Source organism: Strix aluco, chromosome 5 (assembly GCF_031877795.1).
Source record: "Strix aluco isolate bStrAlu1 chromosome 5, bStrAlu1.hap1, whole genome shotgun sequence".
Lineage (NCBI taxonomy): Eukaryota > Metazoa > Chordata > Aves > Strigiformes > Strigidae > Strix > Strix aluco.
In genome coordinates, this window is record NC_133935.1 from 74,230,423 (window position 1) to 74,247,632 (window position 17,210).

General features: G+C 37.3%; 1 protein-coding gene across 6 annotated transcripts in view; it reads left to right on the forward strand.

Annotated features, from left to right (window-relative positions):
* Positions 1-17,210, forward strand: part of SRPK2 (SRSF protein kinase 2) — a 148,429-nt gene that overhangs the window by 92,014 nt on the left and 39,205 nt on the right. For 5 of the 6 annotated variants that reach the window (XM_074827832.1, XM_074827835.1, XM_074827836.1 and 2 more), the window contains 4 exons: positions 4,179-4,330; positions 12,426-12,534; positions 13,090-13,177; positions 13,424-13,511. In XM_074827832.1, the coding sequence (XP_074683933.1) occupies positions 4,179-4,330; positions 12,426-12,534; positions 13,090-13,177; positions 13,424-13,511 (437 nt within the window). Of the gene's footprint in view, positions 1-4,178; positions 4,331-6,192; positions 6,380-12,425; positions 12,535-13,089; positions 13,178-13,423; positions 13,512-17,210 lie in introns of those variants that run through there. The other variant, XM_074827837.1, reaches the window with a different exon arrangement.

Below are 17,210 nucleotides of genomic sequence, written 5' to 3' on the forward strand. Positions count from 1 at the left end.
TCGCTCTTGCTGCTCTTGTTTTACCTTTTTCCTGGACAGAAGAATAGCAAACAACCCTGCAACATCAACAACAAAAAAACCCAAACAGTTCTTCCTGAATTTCTCATGGTATAATTTTCCCAGCATTTTCAGGTCTTAAGGTTATGGAGATTGCTTTTACCATTGGCTGTTCCCCAGTTGGAACATGGAGCAACATGTCCGTGATGGAGAACAGTAAAATTAAGTTGTCAGTAATTTTACATTTCTTAAAGTGGGCAATTGATTTTCTGTAAGACTCCATGCAGTGTTTCGGCATGGAGTATTTTGCTTCAAGTTCACTGTAGAGGAGAAATGCTTCCGCTTTTCTTGTGTCTTTTACTAGGCATTCCCTCTAAGAGCAGGTTAAAAATAGAATTTCATTGTATTTTGATTGGACTCTGTTGTAAATTTATTTTTGTCCATTTAAAAGTGAGTAATTAAAAGATGAAACATCCTGGCTAGTGTTTGTTGATTGTTTGTAATGCTTCTTGCATTTGTCATTGTAGCCTGCGGAGATGGTCAGTTCTCTGCACACCTACTGACAGAATACTGTGAGTCTAGAAATGGTGTGTCATCGTCTTCTATTAATTAAGAGTTGGATGGTGATGTCCACTACCACCTAGTAGTGGTAGACCAAAAAGTACCAAGTGGTTACTTCGGAAAAAAGAAAAACAAATTTAGTATATGCCTCTGCATGCATGCATTACCTGATGCATATCACTACATACAATGTTTTAGGAAATAAGAAAGAGTAATAACTTAAAATAATGCAGCTGTTGAATAGCTTGTTATGATAGTTTTTGACAATTATTTTTCTGAAAAGGAAATGGAGATTAGCATACATGTTTATTACTCACAGCTTTCTTAATGACTAGATTTTTAATGTCAAAGATGTTTTAAAGTCCACTTTGAAGAAAAAATAATTTACATTTTAACAAACTCTGTACTGGAAAAATGAAATCTAAGCTGAATCAAGTATATATTCATGCCATACATCGCAAAGGAGGATATTGTTGAAACATTCATCATAGCTTATCTTTCCAATTCAGTAAAAGGGCTACTAAGAAATAGCAAAACTGGAGTTCTCTCATCAACTGATGTCCTACGTAACACTGTGAAAATGTGTATTGGCAGAAGAGCAAGCATTGGTGATGCCAGGATGAGTTACTCAACTCGTAGGCAGAATTTAAGCAGCCAAGTCAAGTGTTGAAGACTTGATCTTTACATATACCCCAGAAAAGTAAAAGTGAATAAAACCAAAGAACAATGCTAAGAATCCATTGCTGAAAATTCTAAGCTGAAGCAAAAAATAGAAAAATAAGCCAATAATGCAGAATTAATAGTCAGACTGATGTAACTTGGCAGCATTTCTTTCCTTCATCCTTCATCATGTACTAATATTTGATTGCTTCAAAAGGTGCAAGCAAAGCTAAAAGGACAAATCAAAGATCTTCCTCTGTTTAAATCAGTGTTTTGTTATTCACAGATAAAATCATGAATAACTCCAGAAGGAAATAAAGTAGTATCTTATCTTCCTTCCTGATGTCCACAAAGGACAATAACAAAGCACTCCTGAATACGAAATACAACTAGGATTGGAGACAGGAAAAAAATAACCCTTTTCAAAACAAAATCAAATATAGTAGCTTGAAAGAGACTCAGAAGCAGGTCTATTTTCTTAGTCTATTTCCCTAGCAATAAATTCAAATATTGGCTTTTTTTAAATCTTGGGATGTGCACTTCCTCTCATGGAAGGAGATTCTTGGTATTCCTTGACGTTTATTTCAAAATGAGCAACAAAGTGCGTGAATCTCAATTCCAGAAATGCTTCTAATTCTTTTTAAAGTATTATATTTATCATGTGAAGAAATCGAGCAAGTAGTTGTTATCTTAAAAGACAAAATTGGCACAACTTCAGTGGATTCTTGAACTTATGACCCCTGTACCGCATTGCCCTAACCTACCCTAGGTTTTGCTGTATTTGTACTGTCTTAGGTGACCAAAATAATAACATTGAAACTTGTGGTCAGAGTGAGGTAAAATGATGGTACTGTCCAAAATAAGGACTGCAAGCACTGATGGATGTGCCTGTGTTACCTGGCACACTGCTTTCAGATATATTGATGAAGTGCAGGCTATTTTACTACGCTTTATTTTTCTTGCTCATCATTAGCATTATTAATTTTTAAGTGTTCATAGTCTTGATCTGTGTATCCAAAATAGTCTTGTGCCCAGTAGGTGAGATTTCAAGGTTTGTAATGTAGATCTGTATACTATGATTTGTTTGATTAAAGCTTTCGGCCAAGATCAGACTGGGCGTAGGGGCCATCGCTCGCTGACACCATGAAACCAGGCTATTGGAGGGCCATTAATCTAATGTGTAGTAAGATTAAGTGGTCAGAGAATGTGCTGTACCTTCCATTTGCTGTATCGGTTTACTTTCCTCGCAATGTACAATATAGAGACATCTGTTGGGAACAAAAGAGGAAAGATAAAGGCAAAAAAAAAAAAAGCATAATTTATGTAAGTAGGAGCACGGGCAGACATATTTATTATTTACCCTACAAATGGATCCCTTGTCTCTCTTCTATTCTGTCCTAAGCATTATGTGGTTAAAAATTACATACATTTATTTATTTGGGTAGATTTCTCATCATAACTTAAGCCTTTAATATATTAGTTCCAAATACTCCTTTTTAAATCTGGCTATTTACTGAACGAACAGAAGAATGTTATATCTGAAAGGGGTAGCAGGCAGATAAATTTGGTATGCATGCAACTTCCAGTAATGTCCTTTAAAGCAAAGGCATAATAGCAGCTGCTGTGCAGGCGGTGCATGTTGCCAGTGGAATTTATTTCTGACCAACTGTGTACTCTTCGACTCCAAATGCTCTGTCTGTCTTGAACAATTGCAGTGTGTAAAAAGAAAAAGTGGTGGTGGGAATTATAAGGAGGAGGACTATAGGAGTGGGATAAAGATAAATGCAGTTTTTACTCATGCTCAGGGAAGTATTTGAATCAGAATTTTGGGAGCTGAAAAATCAGCAAATTACAGATATCTGTTTTTTTATTGTATGAATGACAAAATACTGTTAATACGATATTTTTCACTCAGCTTAGTTTTGAAGTAGATAAAAATGCAAATGATAGCAGCTTTTGATGGCACAAATGCTTTAAGTTACTTCGCAAATGTATTTTGCAAGTATATTATTTGGCAAGTATATATCCTTTTATTTGTATGAAGCGTGAATACAAAAAATAACAGCATCAACCTGTTTGGAGAAGGCTTTCTTAGTTATTTGACAAACAAGTATGCTTCAATCCTGAATTGAATTTTTTATGTGTATCGAAAATACTCAGAATTTCAAAATGTGAGTAAACTGTAGGTGTTTAGAAATATCAAGTACAGCCTTTCTTGGAATAGGATGTAAAACATATTTCACTTTTTTGTTTTTTCTAAACTGGAGATGTAAGACAGACAGAAAAACACTTCTTGGTTGGCAGTGTTGGGTTTTGGTGGTGTGGTTTTGTTTTGTTTTCAATTAGTGCATATTAAAGCATGCTGTGTGTGTTCTGGAAGTGCATCATAGGCTACCTAGGATGATTAATTTTTTTTCTCTTCCAAATAGCTGTTTTTAGTATTTTGAATACTGATACAGCTTTCCATAGTCTTGGCAGTGGCTACAGATGAGAAGTGCATTAAGTCATCTGGTTTGGGTCAGTGTCGCTAGAAGACTGTTTCTTGCTGTGTATTAATGAAATCTCTCTTCCTTAAGCTACCAGGCAGGAGCTTTCAAATAACTTGATATTCTCTGAAAAATATTTCTTCTGTCATGCTCAAGAAGATAGGTCTAACTTCTCATTTGCTCATCAGGAATTCTAAAAGCTTGTCCATATCTGATTATATATTTTATATATCTTTTGCAAACTGTTCCCGTGAGTAAGTCCAAATTCACTTGAGACCTACTTTTGGTCTGGTTGGGTGCATCTCTCTCTGTGCCTCTCTGGGGTCCCATGGGTGATACAAAAGATGACAGTGAGAACATAAGTGAGACACGCTTCACTGGTATTTCCCAAGGTGTTTTTTCTTCCCCTCTGAAGGGTTGGGTTACCCCTGTGAGGAAGCTCTTTACTAAGTGTGCGCTCTCTTTCATTTTCAGGCCAGAGCCTCAACAGAAAGCTCCCTCCGCACCTCCACCTCCACCCCCGCCCCCACCTCCACCCCTGCCTGAGCCTACCCCGCCAGAGCCAGAGGAGGAGATTTTAGGGTCCGACGATGAGGAGCAAGAGGATCCTGCGGATTACTGTAAAGGTGTGTGCAGTTCAGCAGCATCGATGAGGGTAAACATTGTCATGCAAATCCCAACGCTGGTTCTTGTGAGGTTTTTAAAGACCTGATCTTTAATCATGGAATTTATTTATACAAGAGTTATGAACAACTGCTCATTTGGGGTCCAGATGCACAACTGTCTTCAGCTTTACTTTTCCACTTAGCCGTACCTTATTTATACATTTTACAATAAATACACAAATATTGCATCCCTGTTGTCTTCCTGACATCCTAGCTATAAGAATAGAGAAGAAATCTCTGTTTCTTAGTTGTAAGAGAAACAAAACCACCCAGACTGAAACAACCCCTCCCACACTCCAAAAGGTTCTAAAATGCCTTGATGCCTTTCATGACATCAACTACATTTATTTTTTAATCTCTATCTTTTTTTCCCCTTACTTCTCTCACCTGCACCAGCCCAACATGTTACATGCTTCTGTTTCACATGTTGTCTTTCACAGCCCTCAAGCATTGTCTGAGGCTCTCCTTATCTTTGTCTTAGCTCTTGATTTCCTTAATTTTTGTAGTTGCTTATATTAATTTTTAAAATATTGCTAAATGCATAAAAACATGTGACTCCAGTACCACAGTTTCAGTACTTAAGTTTGTTTTAATGTTACCGCTAAAGTTGCAATTCTGTTCCCACTAGGGTAAAATGTGTACTGTGCTTACATGAAAAATGCTGAATAACAGGTCTAACAACTTTGGGTTATCTATTGTAGTAGATTTCAAGGATGTGAATTTACTTTAGGAAACATCAAAGTTTTATCACTTCAGATGAATGTTTTTGAACAGCCAAAAAGCACTGTATGCACATTGACAATAGCTGGTATTCTGCGTATCAAGAAACACTTTCTGTCAAATATGATGATGTCTTAATCAGAAGTTTCTGTGTAAGCCTGGAGATGTGCTATTTTAAGAATCCACTCTCCCAGCCTGGAACAAGTTGGTTTGTATTTTCAGATTTAACAATTGAAAGTGGCTATTTCATTTTGGTCTAAGAAGTTTTATTATTATTTCAAATGTTTAAGTGGCTTACAGATACCAGTAGTGAAAATCAAACAGTAAACTCAAACTAAATGTTGAAGTCTGTAACAGGGAAAAGAAAAACGTGTCACTAAAGCATTTTTTTTTTTAATTATTTCTGTTACATTTGTTCCTTAGGATAACTCTTTTGGTATCTGTAACGTCTTCCATCAGTGAGTAAGGATTTGTTGTTTAAACAACTGTTTATTTGTAAACATATGTATTTCCTTGAAATTAAGCATTTCAAGGCCCCCACTTTATTCTTCCTTGAAGTAAGGCATGCATTTAATTTCAAACAATTCATTGTTGTCTGTGTTCCAGTATCTCTTGCTAATTGTCACCATCTGGAGAAGCTAGATCACAAAACAAACAAAAAAATAGTCTAAGTTTACAGCCTGCTTATAAGTCACCCGTTTAACTAGAGTCTCTGTGACTACAGCAGGTAAGTAGTGAGATCTGTATACTTTTAAAATGAACTACATGTTACACTAAGAATACTTGCAAGTTTCCTGAAAAAATAAAGAGAACTTCTGTATGCTTAAAGGTTCTTCTGAATTCTTCTGGTCTTGAAGCTCTGAACTGATGGAAGTATGTTAAAGAGGGTTCAAGCTTTGGTTCATTTGAATGTTGTACTGTTTGTTTCTGCAAGAACAGTGCTTTTGATGCTCCAGTAGAAGATTTACCTATTTTCTGACCGTAATTTCCTGTAAGACTGATCAGTACATTTCCTTCCTCATCTTCATCATCTACCTGGACTTGTGCGAAGCATTTGACACTGTCCTGCATGACATCCTTATCTCTAAATTGGAGAGACATGGATTTGATGGATGGACCACTCAGTGGATAAGGAATTGGCTGGATGGTCACACTCAGAGTTGCATTCAACAGCTTGATGTCAGTGTGGAGGGCAGTGACGAGCGATGTTCCCCAGGGGTCGGTGTTGGGACCAGCGCTGTTTAACATCTTTGGCTGGCAACATGGACAGTGGGATTGAGTGCACCCTCAGTAAGTTTGCCGATGACACCAAGCTGTGTGGTGTGGTCAACACGCTGAAGGGAAGGGATGTGCCATCCAGAGGGACCTGGACAGGCTTGAGAGGTGGGCCTGTGCAAACCTCATGAAGTTTAACAAGGCCAAGTGCAAGGTCCTTCATTGTGGGTCAGGGCAATCCCAAGCACAGATACAGGCTGGGCAATGAGTGGATTGAGAGCAGCTCTGTGGAGAAGGACTTGGGGTATCAGTGGATGAAAAACTGACTATGAGCCAGCAATGTGCGCTCACAGCCCAGACAGCCAACCGTATCCTGGGCTGCATCAAGAGGAGTGTGGCCCGCAGGCCGAGGGAGGTGATTCTCCTCCTCTACTCCACTCTCATGAGACACCCCCTGCAGTGCTGTGTCCAACTCTGGGGCCCCCAACATAAGAAGGACATGGACCTGCTCGAGCGAGTCCAGAGGAGGGACATGAAGATGATCAGGGGACTGGAGCACCTCCCCTATGAGGACAGGCTGAGAGAGTTGGGGTTGTTCAGCCTGAAGAAGAGAAGGCTCCAGGAAGACCTTAGAGCGGCCTTCCAGTACTTAAAGGAGGCTACAGGAAAGATGGGGAGGGACTCTTTATCAGGGAGTGTAGTGATAGGATGAGGGGTTACAGTTTTTAACTGAAAGAGGGTAGACTTAGGTTAGATATAAGGAAGAAAATCTTTACTGTGAGTGTGATGAGACGACAGTGGAACATGTTGCCCAGAGAAGCTGTGGCTGCCCCTCCCTGGAAGTGTTCAAGGCCAGGTTGGACGGGGCTTTGAGCAACCTGCTCTAGTGGAAGGTGTCCCTACCCATGGCAGGGGGCTTGGAACCAGATGGTTTTTAACGTCCCTTCCAACCCAAACCATCCTATGATTCTTTTAGTCTACTGGGTTTGAACTGAAGGGAAGGTTACCATAAGAATCTGAATCAAATGGCCAGATTGGGATGATCTGGGGCCATACAGACTTCCTGTTTGTTTATTTTATATTCAGTTGGGGAATGAGTTATTTGGTAACTTACACCAAGGGATGGCTTTTGATGCATTATTTCCATTTTTTTGAGAGGTGTGTTATTAGTTTGAATATGTTTTTCTGTTTGGGGTATTTACAGAGTGGAAGATAAATATTTGGAAATTATCATTTATTACTGGACTGTCTCTTTTCTTCCTAATTTTATCTTCAAAATGGCAATCTCCCAGGATTTTTGAGTGTGGCACAGAGCATACTTCATCTGTTCTCAACCCCAGTCTGAAATTTCATAGAAGGGCAATTCTGATGAGGGAGTATATAGTTAATTTTTTTGATTAATTCAACATTTTACCTGTTGACTGTACTTCCCATTGCCATGGTATTTTTGTTACTAATTTTATTTTTATTTTTTATTTTTAAGGATATGTTACTATGTGCTGGCGTCACATCTTCACCGCATTACATGGTGGTTAGTAAATAGTCATAACAGTATTTTTAATCAGGAAATTGGATTAGTTTGAATTAGCAAACTCTTTCACTCTTAGTGAAAGAGACTACTGACAGCCATTGGTGTAAAGCAGACTAATCTCTGTTTCCTGGGGGCTTCCTCCAGGGCCTGTTCAGATCTCTGAAATTACTTCTGTTGGTGTCACTGAATTTACATTAAATGCTTTTCAAATCTTTATTTGTTTAAGGAATGAAAATACCAAAGTCCAACTACATGATTTTTCAAGGGGTACTTAGACAGTGAACCAGTTTTTCTTCTTTTCTGAAAAGCCTTGAAACACTTGGAGATTTTTTTTTTTTTTTTTCAAGAGCCTGTTGTGTCATGGATGTAATTGGAATTCTTTCCTTCTCTGATCATCTTCTTTGCTCCCTGGAGATGTCTCCCATTCATCCAGTTCACAAAGGGAATAATTCCCTATACAAACATAGAACTAGCCAGCCACAATTACCAATACATTCAGGAGACATTTAGGAATAATGATCTCATTTTTCTGACCCTCTTTCTTGAGTGCATGTAGCTAGCTAGCTAGCTAGCTGTGAGAGACTTTTTTTCTGTGTGCGGCAGTAAATAGCACAACAGGGGTTTTTGTTACATTATCAGCAGTGCCACTTATACATTGTATATTTTCAAATAGCAATATTGTTTTTCCAAAACCACGTAATTCTTCTCAGCCCATTAATTTTGCATAGATGCTTTCTTGTTACTACTATTTAGAAATACTTTCTGTATCATGAAGAACTTAATTATATTCGTCATTGGATGACATAAGCTTTTAAAATGCATTTAACTAAACGTGTTATTACCTGGTTGTCCACAACCTGTACATGAATATGTTGCTGACATGAATAATCAGGGAGTAATGTGTACAGGAACGGTAATAGATTATTTCCAAAACTGTTCCTGTTGTGGCTCTTGGACAATAGAAAGCATCTTGTGAAGTATATAGTCAGAGAATATGCTACCACTGTTGGTATCTGCAACATATGCTGGTGTATTGTTATAATTTATTATGACAGTGCTGTAGGGACCAAAAGAACATGACTTTTACATATACAGTATTGTTATTCTTGCAATACATAGATTTTACTAAAATAATTTACTGACCCCCAGTTTATTAACTTGACTTTGGTGTGTTTGACTGATTTCCTCTGCAGGGTGTTCTCTTTCCTGTCTGTGATGAATATCCCAAGTTTTTTATTATTTTTCAACCTTTGAAGCACAAGTATGCCAAAAGCTATCTGCAGAGAGGCAGTTTACTTAAACTGTTCTTTGAAACATATCTTTACCTGTATTTAAATTCTTCATCATTGAGTGTTATGCTGTTAACATGTTAAAAAGGCAAATATTTTGTTTAGCGCAAAAAAGTTACTTCTAGACATTGTTTTGTATACTTGAAGGCCCACTTACACCCTTCTGGCAGTGCAAAAAGCTGCATGAATTGTGTTTTCATATACATCTGAAGCCACGTAACTGTTAAGGAATTATTTAATGGGACTAGATACTTAGGAAGATTGTAAAATGTTCCAGAAATATTTGTATATTTGAATTTCAAAATCTGTTTGCAAACCATGGAGAGGTGTTAAAACTAGATGTTAAATACTTTTCAGTTTTTCTAATTTTATCTGTTTCCAGAGGAATAGTGATTATACAGAGAATAATATTTCATACTTCTCACTGTTTTAATGCAATGATACATGCAGGACAAAACTCAAATTGGAAGAAATGTTAGAGTGATAGAGAATTACGTGGAAATGTTTTATGTAATTCTTGCTGCCAGGTCAGTAGACTTGATTCATTTCGCAAATGCAGACCTTTTCAGTAATGGAAAGGTAGAATTGCTGTATGTTCTCTTAACCTTCCACTCACATCTGTCACTTCATCATCCTAGATAGAGTTTTATGGAAAGAATTTACCGAAGAGTAATACTTTTTTTTGTTTTAAATCAGTCAATAGCTGTCTTAAAATATGATTATATTTATTCAGATTGAAAAATATTTTAATCAGCTGTTACTGCAAGGATGGTTAAATAGACAAATCAAAATTTAGTTTTGTTTTTAATGTTTCTATCAGTATGGATTTGTATATGTGAGTTTATTTCAGCTTCATTATTATAGAAACCTTGCTGAATAGACTTGGGTTTCGTATGTGGCTGATACTGTTTCTTTTTGCAAATGAAGTGGACAGCTTAATAGTCAACACTTAGTAAATCCATGTCCCTCCTCCTTTCTTGGACTCTAAATCCAGTCGGGTGTTTCAAATGTGATCTGTTTTTTGTTTGGAAAGTAAGGAATTCCCACTTGGCAGTGTTGCACATTCTTACTGAGGTTGACACAATTCAGCAGTGGAAATGAAAGTATCCTTTTAGGTTGCTAGGTGAGTTGTCCTGGCAGTTTTTCATGAACATTTCCTTCCCAGTGATGGAGGGGAGGCGGGTGGTCTTCCCCCAAGGGGGACTCCTGGTACTTAGTCCTAGGCTGGGTCTGTATGTCTTGGTCTTCCTGTAATGTCCTGTGCTGCTCCTGAACTAGGGCCTTCTTTTTCCTTTGCTCTTTTTTAACTGAAAATACTGGTGTCTGTATACCTAATGTTTCGTGAAATGCAATATTGTGTGTGATAGTAAGTATACAGGTCTCATGGGTTAAAAGTTTAAAGGTTGTTCTCGTATCTGGGTCTTCATAGATTTGTGCAAATTTTCATGGAAAAGATGAAACTTCAACACTTTACTGCTAGGCTGGGGGATCTGAGACTGCGCTCTGTGTGTTCGTCCATCCTACCTGTACATATCGGACTAATTTGTGTGCCTGGTGAACACACTTGACCCTCTGTGGAGGTATAATGTGGGAGGCAGGTGGGCAGGGAGGTGCGTGAAGTCAGCACTGTATGTAGCTGAGACTTGCGTTGCCCATCTGCAATTGTTTGTTGCTGTCAGTTGGTTCAGACCCGCCCCTGCCGAGACGAATACTTGTGATTGCTGCTTCCCTGATGCTCTGGCTCAAGCTGTTTGAGTCTCTGCCAGCGGTATTCTGTGCGGGAGTCTGGGCAGCTGCAGCCATGTCGGATGGGTCAGCTTTTGGTTGAGGCTGAGCAAACCAGCAAGTGTCTGCTGAGCCTGAAGTTACACCTTAACATACAAATATCGAAGCTGTGTGTGCTTTAGAGTTTCAGTTTAGACATACCAACATATAAAGTAATACATTATTTAAGCATTATTGTTCTGTTGAATATGTAATCTTTGTAGTTCTATCATACAGTTGTGTTAAATTTATTAATCTGCTCTGGAAGCATTTGAGAAAAGTTCACAAATAGACTCTTGAACTTCTGTTAAGGCAAAAGATGTTATTAGCAAAGAAAGGACATGAACATATCCAGATTTGATGTTGCTGTTGCACAGATAAAAAGGCGATAAGAGAGAAGACCCTGTTTTAAATCCAAGGAATTAAGTGATAAGTTCACATTGTTGTCTTAACTGGGCACCAGTTCTAACAAGATTTTCAGGGGGTTTCAAAACAAATATGGTAGTTTAGAGAAAGTAGTCTGAGGTTTTCCTAATTTTAAGTGCAATAGTCAGTAACTGAGGAGCCTGCCAAAGGACGGTGGGGCGTGACATTGTGAAGGACCGTAAATAGCTGTGGAAGTGATTCCTTGACAACTGCTCACAGTCTGCTGCTGGTGAGGTTCTGGAGGGTTGCATGGTGCAGCTTTATTATTTGTTTGCAATTTAGGCAAAGTTGTGGATGTTATTATTAGTGTGTTAAGGTCTGAATAATAATCTTGTATGATCACTGTCTTCCCTGTGCTTGACTGGGAGGAAGAATGCCTCTTAAAATACGAAGGAAATAAAAAGCTTCATTACACCTCCTCACACTGCCTAGAAACCTGAGCTCCAGCCTACTCTCTCCTGTTGGCCTTTCTGCCTAATGGGGCTTTTGGGGACCTGTGTAGTGGTGTAAGTTAGGACTGCAGACTTCGGTAATTAAAGAGCAGTTCAGACAAAGCCTGTGTCTGCCTTCCTCACTGCAAAAACCTCAGACATGAGAAAAATGCATTGGCGCTATGGGTCTGGAGCCAAGCAGAAGAGCATCAATAAAGTCTACATTGTTCTTAACATTTTCTCAGGAAGTATTTTATTGCCTTTATTAGTAGAAAGCAAATGGGAATTAAAACAATCTCTGTTGAAATTCTGCAATCATCTAAAATATGTTGACTGAGAAGCTTCAAATATGGTAAAGAAATAATGTAGATCTTTCCTGTACTCTCTGTGAAGTGGAAGATAAGCCTGAGGAAATAGAGAACAGATGGTAATATTACCACAAATAAAAGTCATAAGAGAGAAGGATGAATAAACTCTACAGTAGTTACAGGACACGAGTTTTTCCCCTCCAGGCCAAGTAGGGCAGAATTTTTAATATGAGTAAAATTTTCTTTAGATTTCCTATTTATAGTACAGGACAATTTGAAGAGGAAAATTTATACTGCAAGAATTACTTGAAAACCTGGGAATTATTGTTGGTTTTCTGAATATTCTTTTTCTACTCATTTTTTTCATGAAAGGAGGCTATCATCCAGTGAAAATTGGTGATCTTTTCAATGGCCGATATCACGTTATTAGAAAGTTAGGATGGGGACACTTCTCTACAGTCTGGCTATGCTGGGATATGCAGTAAGAAAACTATTTATTTCCATTTACTTTTTTCTTAATATGTTACTTTATTTTGTTTGCAGTAATTTTTGTTTTACATGCATGATAAAGTTATGTAAATGTTTGCTATCTTTTTATGCAGAGAAATGCCTGCAGTCTTATTTTGCTCTTGGTTAAACATGAAGTTTATAAAAGCTCTCAGAAATAAGTGTAATTCTATTTTCTTTGACAGATTAGCTTTACTTATTGAATTCGCACGTTGTCTTGGATGTGCAAGAATAAGCTAATGTTTTTATATCTGTTGTATCCTTAATGAAAAAATGTAATTGTACCTTGATTGAATGATAAAACATGTAACCAAATTCCTCTTTTGAAGACATAAGCATCAAGGAGACAAAATATTCAATAAATCAGACTGTTAACAGAACTTTGTAAAAGTTGGTTTTAAGTGTAATTTCAGTGTTGTCTCTCAGAATACATTAGGCTATGAAATATTCTATTTAAAATTTCCCAACCTCTGAAGTATTTTTGTTTTAGCTCAGAGCACCTGTTGAGAATGTTTTTGGTTTTTTCAAGGGGGAAAAGGTTTGTTGCAATGAAAGTTGTAAAAAGTGCCCAGCATTATACAGAGACAGCCTTGGATGAAATAAAGTTGCTCAAATGTGTAAGTATCACTCATGCAATACCGTGCTCAATAACAATAATAGTAGTAATAATGAATTAAAAAAATGTATCTGAATATTGGTTTTAAACTTTTTTGTATTTATTTTTTCTGAATAGCTGGTTTATTATGTGTTTCCGTGATTTCTGAAGTTCCAAAATATTATTTAACTTCATGTCGAAAGCTAAGTAATTAGTGTTTTAAACTGAATATTTTCCTAAAATGGCAGTGTTTACATTCTTGGTTTAGGTTCGTGAAAGTGACCCTAATGATCCCAACAAGGATATGGTTGTACAGCTAATTGATGACTTCAAAATTTCTGGAATGAATGGAATTCGTATCCTTTTGAAAACATGGCATCTTCATTTAAGATGATCTACTGAGATAAGTAAGCATTTAGTTCTGGCTTTTTTCTAGTTAGTCTTACTTTAACTATGTAATGTAGAAACACCAAAATATACGCAGATGCAAAGAGTATCCAGTGTGTAATGCACTCACTGGAGTGAAAGTAACTTAGCTTTTCTAAACACAAAGCAAAATAGAAAAAAAAGAATCCCATGAGTCCTGTCATGGTCTGCTAGAACTAGATAGTTTACTTAAAAGCTAGAGTTTTACTGAAAAGACTTGTAATAACTGAGGCTTACAGGAAATATGTTTTGCTCTAGACAAGTAAAGAGAAAGAAAGTATCAGTGTCAGGAAGAAACTGATTTCTGTTTTTTTGTAGGAAGTGTGAGGGCATGGAGGTTCCTCTCTTGGTTAGGAGATCTTCTTTTGACCAGGTGTTAACCTCTTTTTTGGCAAAGGTTAAAGCTTTACCTTCAAATGCTTCCTTTAAAAAAAAGAAGGAAAAAAAAGGGAGAGACACAAAGTAAAATATGACTGCATATTGTTCTTAGGGAAAATTTTGGGGCTATGAATAGATTTGATTTTAGAGTTGAGCTCAAGTGAGTTATCCTTGCTAATTATATTAGATATTTTAGCAGCTTATTATATTACTGAGCTTTCATTTACTGTTACAGATGGTATTTATGTGTATGTTTGTTGTGTCTTGGAGTCCTCGTAACAGACCTCATTGTTCATGGTGTCATACTACCGGACAAAGAGACGTTTCCTGCTCTAGAGAGCTTAACATTAAGTTGATTTTGGTGATGTGCCTTCAGCCTTCAGTAGATCAGGTTATGATGCTCTTCACCAACTCTTGTCCTTTAGGAGAGGAATCTAGGAGGTGACTGTAGGTAAAGCTGAATGCCCACTAGAAAGCATCCTTTCAGGGAGAAGTGTGCAAGCAGTTTTCACCCCATCCATCTCTATCTTGACATCAGTTACGAAGCCTTTGGAGTTGTGAGAAGTGAGAATGAGACAGTGGGGACAAGTATTCTCAGTTACAGAATGGCATCTTAACTGCTTTCGCTTTGTCCCATTTTGATTTGTTTCCTGATTACTTCAGTGGTCAGCTACCATGGTAGAAACCTGCTTAAATGTAGGTGAAGTTAGTATAGTCTGCTTTTTTTCCTAGGTTTTATCATCAAATTGAAATGAATCAAAGTAAACCATGCAATTGCCAGTAGTAATTTCAACCTGAATATAAATGGTTTGTGATCAAGGAAATTGCTTAACACAGTGAGGCAAAGAACCCTGGTTAGGGTTTCTTGGTGCTGCTGTTGTGCTACAAAAAATAGGTTTTAATTTATGAGCTGAGATGCTTATTAAGAAGAATTTTATATATATCTCTATTGTCTGTCTGTATTCACAAAAAAAATAATGCAACCAAAGCACTTCAGGTCTTCGGCTGACAGCTGCACAATGGAAGAATAATTAAAGTTTTTTTAGAAATCAGAAATTTTGACTTACTGTTTTCATTGTAAAACACTAGTATGAAATAGGGAATAAGAAAATGCATTCATAACTTTACATAGAAATAACTCCTCTCTTTAACAGAGCCATTTCCCAATAACGTTCTTAAATTATTGCTAGGATTTGCATGTATGTACACATCTGTATTAAAGGTGAGAGCCATTTCTAAGTGTGAAGAGTAAATTTTGTTGGCGATAATACTTTGAAAGCATATCCAAACTTTTATCTTTTTGAAATGTAGCACTTAAATTAACAAAGCCAAGAGAGACCACGTACTAGTGAAAAATAGGGCTTCAGATGGCTTTGTGATAGCAAACTAAAACTGGACAGCTGATATTGATCTATTCTATTTCAGTTTTACCTTCATGTTGAAAACTCTGGCAGGACAGAAGTTATTTTATGTGGAAGGCAAATGTTCCTGCTTTACTGAGAAGTACATTTTTTCGGAAAGGCACAGTAGACAGGATGGGGTGATACAGGACTCAAATTTAAATTACAGCCGTAAGTCTGTCAAAGTCCTAATCACCAGTGAAAATATGATACCAAGTATCTTACGCTTTGAGTTTTCTTTTGAACAGCTTGTGCATTGTGAGTTGCATTGGTTATTTGAACAGTGGTTGGTTGCGTATATTATTTGATCAACTCTTTTTTATCTTCTAGGGAAAATAATCTTTGGTGCAGGTTCTTTTGGGAGGGAGCAGGTAACCGATTTTAACATTTTGCTGCTATTTGTTTCTAAGATGCCGTATTAGTGCTATGTTAGTGTTACTGAGTTGAACAGGTTGAGAGAAATACAGTAATTTGAGAGTTTTTCCATGCTCTGCTGTTTCCAGCTTCCTTTGGGCAAGTCACTAAATATCTGTTCCTTGACTGTAAATTAAAACAACATATGCTTCATAGAGGCTTGATTATTGGTTATGGAATACATTTAAAAGTTAAAGTAAGACAGAAGAGAGGTGGGTGAATTCTTTGGATGGCTAATATCACAAAATGTCATGGAGCTTCCAAACAGGGAAACTTGTCAGGAACCGTGTAGCACAGAGCTGGGAATGTGCAGAGCCATTGGCCTGCACGGTATGTCTGAAAACAGTCATCTTTCTCCTAGGAGCTGTAATAAATGTTTATATGCAGAGGGATTTTACCAATGTGTGTTATACTGCACTAGACTGATAATTTTTTAACTACTTGTACATTTAAAAAATATTGCAATTATGATTTTTTCAGGAAATAACAGAATTCCCAAACTGGGGCACTCTGGTGTTTTCAGTAAGTGTAGATTATGTTTGTCTGCACTGGCTATTTATTAGAGCCTTAATAAATGTTTATTTGACTGTAGCATTTTTTAAATAAAAGTTTTAGATAATTATGTAATGAAACAAGTGTTTGGAGAGGCAAGTGAAAAAATAAGGAAACATTCTCAAAACAATCAGACATTATAATAATTGTAATAAATTTATCAGACATTATAATAATTGTAATAAATTTATCTCCAAAGAACACACAGCATGAATTAAATGCTGTAGAGCCTAAATGCTACCAATCCAGAAGCAACTGAGATACATCCAGAAGTGTTCTGTGTTGGTACCAGAGCTTTATTTAATTTAGCTTAACTAGTCTTTAAACCCTCATCAGAGTTCTAAATGCTCCTATAATATGTGTTTGTAGATAGATAGATAGATAGTTACAGGTAGGATTTTAGTCAAGAAAGGACAGTTTTAAATATTTATCCTGTCAGCTGATTAATGTTATGTTTGCTCTCGCTTTTGCTGCTCTGCTCAGTTCGCCCCTTTCAGACTCTCCCCAAACTGCTTTGAAGAGCATTTCATAAGAGGCATGTCTGCTGTGTGGGCTTCAGGTTTATTTTTGCTGGAGGACTTTTTGGACATACTCACTTGTCAGGTGTTGGTGCTGTGGGAAGATCCTAGGGCTTGCCGGGCTGGTTTTCTAATAGTTAATGCACAGCTTTTCTCAAACTCTTTGTTTGGGGCAGTCTGGCTTACAGTTAATGTTTTTCAGGTCGGGATAGAACATCAGACAACAGTCACATTTTTGCATTCCTACTCCAAACACTGAGCTTCCTGTATGTCTTCTTCCCATCCCGGTTGCCTCCCCAGTACCGTCCATGCCTTGGGTTTGTCTGAGTCCTCCCAGCAAAACATTACAATCTTTTTTTCAAATAGA